Source organism: Lethenteron reissneri, chromosome 64 (genome assembly GCF_015708825.2).
Source record: "Lethenteron reissneri isolate LAM-NWPU_2019-01 chromosome 64, ASM1570882v1, whole genome shotgun sequence".
Classification (NCBI taxonomy): Eukaryota; Metazoa; Chordata; class Hyperoartia; order Petromyzontiformes; family Petromyzontidae; genus Lethenteron; species Lethenteron reissneri.
In genome coordinates this window covers 11,772,259-11,781,781 of record NC_083842.1, presented here as the reverse complement: position 1 = coordinate 11,781,781, position 9,523 = coordinate 11,772,259, and the positions used below count along the sequence as shown (strand labels likewise).

The 9,523-nt window shown below is 49.3% G+C and overlaps 1 protein-coding gene across 1 annotated transcript; it reads right to left on the bottom strand.

The window, feature by feature from the left end:
* LOC133359248 (zinc finger protein 892-like) lies at nt 1-5,228 on the bottom strand. The gene is made up of 5 exons (XM_061577720.1): nt 5,094-5,228; nt 3,596-4,111; nt 2,411-2,497; nt 1,764-1,850; nt 1-790 (listed from the first exon to the last, which is right to left on the bottom strand). Exons 2-5 carry the CDS (start codon nt 4,095-4,097, stop codon nt 228-230), a joined length of 1,239 nt encoding a protein of 412 aa, XP_061433704.1. The 5' UTR covers nt 4,098-4,111; nt 5,094-5,228; the 3' UTR covers nt 1-227.
* Nucleotides 5,229-9,523: the final 4,295 nt, after the last annotated feature.

The following is a 9,523-nucleotide window of genomic DNA, read 5'->3' as shown; positions in this document are numbered from 1 at the left end:
GAGCTTTGCACTTATTTATTTACAACTGCTTTGTGTTTAGTTTGCTGTCCTTCCCCCTCAACATGAACACATTTGGCTACATATGGTGCAAAAGACGTTCAACATACATACAGGCAAGAACACTCCACCAAAACCATGGCCCTGTTCAACGCAGAAATAGCGTTATTAATATTACAGACTAATCAACTGAAGTCGCAGACCCGGCTCGTTCGTGTAGCCCCGACATTTCACTCGCTCACGGGCAGTGTTCCACGTCCGCACTGGTGGAATCGCAGCATGGTGGAGCGCGTGAACGTCTTGCCGCACACGCCACAGTGGTACGGCCGCTCTCCCGTGTGCGTGCGCTTGTGCGACCTCATGTGGCAGCTCTGCGAGAATGTCTTTCCGCACATGTTGCAGCGGTACGGCCGCTCGCCCGTGTGCGTGCGTAGGTGGCGCTTCAGGTTGGAGGTGTGGGAGTAGCTCCAGCCGCACAGCTCGCACTGGTACGGCTTCTCTTTGGTGTCCTCCAACTCAGCCGCCTTCGGGCGTTTTAACACGTACGGTCCATTCTTGCCGACGGAGGCGGCCCGGATTCCCGGGTTCGTTTTCCTGTTGCTCGATGCAAATGAGCGTTGATGCTTCGGTGGATGGGATTTTTTTTTGGCGGCAGTTTCTTCACCATATGTTTCAGCCGCCTCCTGCTGAGGCCACAGATAAGGTTGAGTGAACGCAGCGGTTGTGCCCGATGCTGGCAGTGAAGTCACGTTCTGGATCAAGATTCCGGGCTGGTCAGCCAAATGATGTTCACCTTTACCAGAAAGTCAATCAAGATGTCATGGCCAAAGCCGATGCCACCAATTAGATTTTGCAGCAGTAAAAAAAAAACTACAATGCATTTATGTATTTTCATAACGAACGCCGAGTACAGACTCCGGGGTCCCAAAGACACCAGGTAGTCAGCAATAAATAGCATAATTTAAGCTGTAAAAGATCATTAGTTATTGAGCAAGGTTATAAGAACTTGGGAAATGCGACGATAGCAGTGGTATTCCAAAGACAAGCAGTGCAAGGAAAGAAGCAGAAAGAGTAGCGTTTCCACAAGCAGTATGATGGCAAAAAACAGTGTGGTAGACACAGTCCTCAATATTGGTGGAGGAATAAATGAGTGAAGTTCATGGGAACATAGTAGGAATGATACAATAAGTGATGAGGTCACCGACCATTGGTGAGTGACAATCGGCAAGTGCGCATATATATTGTCCATATACTTATAAAAATCCTCTATAATATACACATACATGTAATGAGCTTGTTATGAGTGGGAAACGTGAGCAGATGCAAGCCCAACATTTAAGATCCTATGTTAAAACTACTCCTATTGTAAAGATTGATTAGAGATTGGAGGGTATATAGTAGCTTTTCCACGGGTCGGCTTGTTTTTATAAATATGTAATCGTAGTTCACATCCCTTTGTTAATCCACTGCTGGATTAACAAAGTGTTCTTCCCAAGTGTCATTCACTGGGGTCATGTAACTGTACTTCACCACACTAGGTGGGAATCAAACTCAGGTCGTAGGGTTAATTAAAGCGTTGTGCTAACCATCGATCTGGCCTCAAACCTACTCTCAATGAGAAAACATTTTCTGGGAGAGGAGGCAATGCGGTGCGAACACAATCTCGCGATGATGCTGGTGCTGATCTGCATCGAGTCTCATGTACTTAAAGTCACCCTTTAAACTGCATCGGTGTTGCACGTCTGCAACCTAACTCGATCTCTTACCGAGTGGCTCGTTTGTAGTATACGCTTCAGAGTTGCACTGCGACGGTTGAGGTATCAGCACGGGATTTGTGAAATCAGTGACGGCATCTGGAAAACGCGTCGGACAAGACCGAATGACAGTCAGACAATACATGCCACAAAAATGTTTCAGGCAATTTGCAGGCTGTCATTTATGTCTAACCAAATCGCCTAGAATGCACCTGATCCCATTAGATCTCAGAAGCTAAGCAGGCTCTTTGAATCTGGACAGTGGTTGGTTGTGGTTAACCACCATAACAGTTTTTTTTAATATAATATACTAAGGGGGCTACTATATATACTACGGGGCTACGTGATGGGCAGAAGACGGCAGTGCAGCCAAATCCATTGTTGTACTGCACTGTACTGCCACGTCTATTTTCCGCCCGTCATCAACCTGCACTGTGCAGCGTGAAGGGTGGTCAAATAATTACCATGATTCGCAGAGTGGGGAGGGGCCCTCATCCAGTTGTGGATGGGAAAAAAAGTACATGTACATTTCAGATACTTCATGTATGGAAGTCAGGGAGTCATAGGCAGAGAAGAGGAAGGTCTTGGAACTAGGTTCACAAAAGTTGCTACATATGGTGAATGTGTTGCATATTTGATTAATCAAGTAAGGGCTGTACCTTGAAAGGGCTCCATTTTAAAAAGGTTCACTGTCAAGTTATTTTTTGAGTCATCACCGACTGCATCTTCTATCTCTTCTGGCTCATCTGCAACACACCCAAATGACACATCGACATGTTTTATATAGATAGTACGGTCGTGAGTAATTGATTGAGGGAGTGATTTTTTCTTAGAATGGAGTAAAATTCTAGAATGGCTGAAAAATCTCCCAGCACTTGGGAGCAAAATTCCAAACATCACGCGGTACAACCCCACATCGCATTTGAGGCTGCAAAATATTAATTTTAGCAAAAAATATAGTTTTGTCTGTGGTCAAGATTTAAATGATAAAATCATAACAATTTACGGCCCTTTGCCACTCCAGTGCTGGATGGTGCTCTACGTCAAATTTTTCAATGGGGCTGTTTAACCATACGTCACCTCGGTATAGACATCACTCGAAGCAATTTTGAGCCGTCACTGGAATGACGAGTTTTGTGCTTGTTCTCTCCTGACATTGTCACTTAATTTAAAAATTGACAAATCACAAGAACATTACTTTATAATGGATGCTGCCATGGTGTAATGCTTGACACACAGGACTTGCAATCCAGATTTTTGCCGGTTCTGCGAGAGTGCGACAGCTGAGGTGATTGCGAGAGTTTGTTAAATCACGACGCCTCTGTCCAGCCAGCAGAATGGGTACACCACAGTCCATTGGCAAGCTGCGTGCGGTGGGATAAAATGTACTTAATCTAACCTCTTGCAAGATCTCTGGCCAGTGTGCAAGATTAGGACATGTTCTTGATGAGGGGTTCTCTAGAGCTCCCTCTAATGGAGCTCCTGCCAGCAGTGGCATGAACAAGTCATTGCAGTTTGCACCTTTATCAATTTTATCTGTAATATTAGTAGCCAGCATGTCCTTTTAGAGATGAACGTCCATCCCTCCAGCCAGCAAGAATATTTTTTTTTCCAATATAGCATGATTGTATGACAATGTATCCCGTGCATGCATTTGCACAGGATACACGTCCAGGGTGACATCAGCACACACATCCGGCTCAAAAGCTGTAGGTTGCGGGTGACGTCACCACCGCGCCCGATCACTTGGCTGAGCGCCAGCCAGGAATCCCGGCAGGAAACCAGACAGAAAAGTGTTTCTTATGTAGTATGATATTATTACTGACAGGGTAATGTATAAATACCATGTATTAGATCATCTTCCATTTCAGTTGTCAATTCTTCTTTACTGAACACATCTGTGTCTAACGAAGCTTTAGGATATTGAACTCCATCCCAATCACTCAGCCTCTGCACGGACAGCAGCAGCTCCCGGCTCAAGCCTTTGAACAGGGCGAGCAGCACGTCCACCAGGCCTCCCAGCGTCACGTCGCCAGGGGAGGAGGAGCCGGTGGCATCGTCGTCCCAGCGCGGCGTCCCAGCGTCGTGGGGCTCAGCTTCCCGAAGGGCCTTCACCACCTGCCGCAGCACGGCGTAGAAGCCGAAGGGCAGGCGGTCGCGTGCCGTGGCCAGCAGCTCGGCCCGCACGAGGGTGTCCTCGACGCAGGCGCGCAGGACCCCGTAGTCCCGGATGCCCAGCTCCGAGTCCATGGCCCGAGCCACCTCCTCGTTCACGCCCTGCGCCTCAAGCCACGCCGGGAAGTCCCCGCTCGGCTCCAGCAACGGGGTGGCCACTGCACATGCCATTCTGTACGATTCGTCTGTGGGGAGAAGATGTGGATATTTAATTTCATTGGTTTACATTCCGCAGTAGAAGCGGAACAAAACCACACCTCATATGACCTCCAAATACTCCAAATGAATACAAAACCTACCTGTACTCCAATCCCATCACGACCTCCCCCAGTTCAATCCCAGATAACTTCCAGAACCCGCTCACTATATTCAAGCCATTTGATGGACTCGCCCCTGCCTATCTCTCCCATTTAATCTCCCTTTACTTCCCTCTCATCTCACTCTGTTCTCTCCATGCACTCTTAACCACTCAACTCACCATACTCCCCTCCACACACACACTCTCAACTCCAATAACCAATGATTTTTGTCCAAGTTCCCAGTCAATCATTGCCGAGTGGAAGGATGTGCCCACTTTCCTCTGCTGTCCCCATGATCTGGAACTCCCTAGTATGTGTGTACCTATGTTGAACATCTTTGGTGCCGTACGTGGCCAACCGCGCCTAATCCGACTTGAAAACAGAGAACGCAACGAAAGAGGCCCCCTCATCCAGCAGTGCAGTGATATGGCCGAATGAGCGTTTCCAAACATGATATAACTTCGTTTCAATCACCAAATAGAAACCTTTTTGCAAAGAATCAAGTCTGCATTTGACCATTCCTGTCAATCTCCTTATAAGTGCCCTCTCTTATTACGGACAAATTGAGACATTATTGGTCACCCCGCGCCCTTAGGAATCTGAACATTCATCCTACAACGTCCCATTACAAAGGGAGAAACACATATAGACTTTATTCGCCCGTTATGAACCTGAATACTGTACTCGATGTCCCCTGTACATGAATACGGGGTAAAAAAAAAAACGTACAGTATCACCGCGTTTGCATTTCATAGACCCGATAGACCTCGGGCGGTTTGTATCTCGCAGACCGCATTGACTGACGTGCCAGCGGTCGCATCTCACGGAGGGCATCGGCGGGCCCTGGCTCGGTGTCTCCGCCACTCACGTCGCTCAGCCGCCGGGGAGAAGGACGAGAAGACGGGCGAGGCCCCTTGGTTTTTTTTCTTCCTGATTCCGCGCGAGTGAAGAAGGCCGCAGCCCGGAGCGCGAACGCAGCCTGCCCAGAGGCGGGAACCGGGAAATGAATGAGGCGGGGCCCCCTACCTCCCACCCCCCCCCCACACGCCCCCCCACCTCGCCCCGCCCACACGCCCCCCCACCTCGCCCACACCCCCACCCCGTCACACGCCCCACCCACACGCCCCCCACCCCGTCACACGCCCCACCCCGTCACACGCCCCCCACACGCCCCACACACCACCCACACGCCCCACCCACCCCACACCCCCACCCCGCACAGGCTCCACCCCCCACACGCCCCACACGCCACCCACACGCCCCCCCACCCCCCCCCCACACGCCCCACCCCCCCAAACGCCCCCCCCCACACCCCCACCCCGCACAGGCTCCACCCCCCACACGCCCCCCCCACCACCCACACGCCCCCCACCCCCCCCACACGCCCCACCCCCCCACACGCCCCCCCCCACACCCCCCACACGCCCCACCCCCCCAAACGCCCCACCCCCTCCACACCCCCACCCCCTCCACACCCCCACCCCGCACAGGCTCCACCCCCCACACACCCCACACGCCAACAACAATCGCCATTCGCCACTAAGTGGTAGTGACGTCACCACGACGCTTGTGCCAGGCCATGTGCACCTTGAGGCCACGTGAAGTGTCGAACGCCCGCTGGCAGGAGGTCACGGGGCAGACCCAGCAGGTGCCACGGGTCGACTGACCGAGACGACCGAGATGACTGGCTGATGCACCACCTGTGCCCCCTACTGTGCCAACTTGCTGTGCTTTAGCCACCCGGCGCTCCGCTCGTTGTTGTGAGCGTCGCTCCTCCGCCCTCCGTTGTTGTTGGAGGGCGACTGCCTCCAACTGCCCAGTAGCGTCCTTCATAATGGACAATTATGTTGGTCATGATTGTGTTGATAGTGGTAATGGTGCTGATAGTGGTCGAGAAGCTGCTCTTAGCTCGTGTTGCGTGTTGCAAGTGATGGTAATTTGAAGATGGTAAATACGAGTGGGATGTTGGCTGTAGAGGTGACGGACACCCAGAAATGATAGTGATACTATTCGTAATGGCTTTAGTCATGCAAATTGTGGTTGGAAGATGTTACCCACATGCCCGATTAGCATGGTTGGCTGTGTACGATGCGAAAGAAGTTCAACTTACATCCACGTCGTCGGTGATGATAATTGTGGCGATAGTGATGGTTGTAATGTAGTTAATTGTGCTGGAAATGATGATGGATGAGTTAACGGCAGTGACGATACTGCTAAAGGAAATGATATCAGCGATGGTGTTACTGGTGGCAACGGTGATGATCGTCATGACAATGATCATAGTGGCAATATATACACACTACATTAAAGGCAAAACACGTGCATATTCATTATACTAAATACTGTACGTAAAATTATTACAAGCGCACGTACTGTAATGTAATTATCCATATGGGAGGATGGGGGGGGTTGCATGTGTACGCATATTAATAAAGTTGACACATGTATGCACATGTATGACTATTTCCATACGTGCATATCCATATTTTAATATTATGTACCCTCATCGAATTACGTACATATTCAAGCACGCATTGTATACACACAACACATCGTGTATATAATACACGTTACATTTCTTGAGCACTCGTAAAACTATTGCAGGTGCATGTACAGTATTGCTGTGTAATATCTAGTGGGTGGGTTATGTTCTACTTAAACACAGTCCGCAGGGGAATGCACCAGGCATTGCGTGACGTAACAATCTTCCTAGGGCCCACGTGGTCTACCACTCTGAGCAGTAACCCGCGTGCAGTGACGTCACCACTGACGTCACTAACCTGGCGCTTAACTTCGTAAGAAGGCACGCGGTTCGAGTTACAGCGCCACCTAGATATTCGCTCTTCCACTTGTGAATGGGAGTTTCTCTACGAGACATTTATACAAGGTAAGTGATTGTTATGATGTTGAGGATGGTACAATGATGTTTGTCACGATCGTGGTGATTCTAGTGGTGAAGGTGCTGATATTGGTGTGGAAACTGCTCTTTATTCGTATTGTAAGTGATGAAGAGGTCGTTTGTGGATCTCTATGTGCTTTTGTGGGTCTCTCTGGGTGTCTGTGAGTCTCCGTGTGTATCCCTGCGTATCTCTGGGTGTCTGTGGGTCTCTGTGCATGTCTGTAGGTGTCTGTTCGTGTCTCTGGATCTCTATGCGTGGTTGTGGGTCTCTGTGGATGTATGTGGATGCATATGTATGTGTGTGGCTTTCTGCTCCTCTGAGAATCTCTATGATCTTCAGTGAGGTCTCTGTATGCGCCCGTTGGTCTCTGCGTAACTTTGGGTCTCTATGGGTGTGTATGGGTCTCTGTGTGTGTTTTTGAGTCTCTCTGTGTGTCTGTGTGTGTCTATGAGTCTATCTGGGTGTTTGTGCCTCTATGTGCGTGTCTGTGGGTATCTGGGTTTCTGTAGGTCTGTATGCGTGTCTGTGGATCCCTGTATGTGTCTGTGAGTCTCTGTGCGTGTTTGTGGATTTCTCTGGGTGTCTTTGGGTCTCTATGTATGTCTTTCCGTCTCTGTTTGTCTGTGCTTCTCTGTGCATGTCTATGAGTCTCTTTGGGTCTCTATGCATGTCTGTAGGTCTCCGTGTGTACCTGTGGGTCTCCATGCGTTTCTCTGGGTCTCTGTATTGTCTGTGAGCCTCTTAGCGTGTCTTTAGGCCTCTCTAGGTGATTGTGGGTCTCTGTGTGTGTCTGCGAGTCTCTGTGCACATTTGTGGGTCCCTGTAGGTTCCTGTCGGTCTACGTGCATCTGTGGGTTTCTGCGCGTGTGTGGGTTTCTCTGCGTGTGTGGGTTTCTCTGCGTGTCTGTGAGTCTATGCTCACAAGTAGCAGAGCCAGTATCTGGCTCTGTCACTTGTGAGCATATTGAATGTATTAAATGTTATCCCATACTATACGTAAAATGATTACAAGCACACGTACTGTAATGTAATTGTCCATATGGGAGGATGGGGGGAGGGGTTGTGTTGCATGTGTACGCATATTAATAAAAGTTGACACATGTATGCACCTGTATGTCTATTTCCATACGTGCATATCCATATTTTATATTATGTACCCTCATGGAATTACATACATATTCAAGCACGCATTGTATACACACAACACATCGTGTATATAATACACATTACATTTCTTGAGCACTCGTAAAACTATTGCAGGTGCATGTACGTATTGCTGTGTAATATCTAGTGGGTGGGTTATGTTCTACTTAAACACAGGGGACCCACGAGTCCGCAGGGGAATGCACCAGGCATTGTGTGACGTAACAATCCTCCTAGGGCCCACGTGATCTATCACTCTGAGCAGTAACCCGCGTGCAGTGACGTCACCACTGACGTCACTAACCTGGCGATTAACTTCATAAGAAGGCACGCGGTTCGAGCTACAGCACCACCTAGATATTCGCTCTTCCACTTGTGAGTGGGAGTTTCTCCACGAGACATTTATCCATGGTAAGTGATGGTAATGATGTTGAGGATGGTACAATGATGTTTGTCACGAGCGTGTTGATTCTAGTGGTGAAGGTCCTGATATTGGTGTGGAAACTGCTCTTTATGTAAGTGATGAAGAGGTCGTTTGTGGATCTCTCTGCGCTTTTGTGGGTCTCTCTGGGTGTCTGTGAGTCCCCGTGTGTATCCCTGGGTATCTCTGGGTGTCTGTGGGTCTCTGTGCATGTCTGTAGGTGTCTGTTCGTGTCTCTGGATCTCTATGCGTGGCTGTGGGTCTCTGTGGATGTGTGTGGATGCATATGTCTGTGTGTGGCTCTCTGCTCCTCTGAGAATCTCTATGATCTTCAGTGAGGTCTCTGTATGCGTCCGTTGGTCTCTGCGTAACTTTGGGTCTCTATGGGTGTGTATGGGTCTCTGTGTGTGTTTTTGAGTCTCTCTGTGTGTCTGTGTGTTTCTATGAGTCTATCTGGGTGTTTGTGCCTCTATGTGCGTGTCTGTGGGTATCGGTTTCTGTAGATCTGTATGCGTGTCTGTGGATCCCTGTATGTGTCTGTGAGTCTCTGTGCGTGTTTGTGGATCTCTCTGGGTGTCTTTGGGTCTCTATGTATGTCTTTTGGTCTCTGTTTGTCTGTGCTTCTCTGTGCATGTCTATGAGTCTCTCTGAGTCTCTTTGGGTCTCTATGCATGTCTGTAGGTCTCCGTGTGTACCTGTGGGTCTCCATGCGTTTCTCTGGGTCTCTGTATTGTCTGTGAGCCTCTTTGCGTGTCTTTAGGCCTCTGGGTGATTGTGGGTCTCTGTGTGTGTCTGCGAGTCTCTGTGCACATTTGTGGGTCCCTGTAGGTTCCT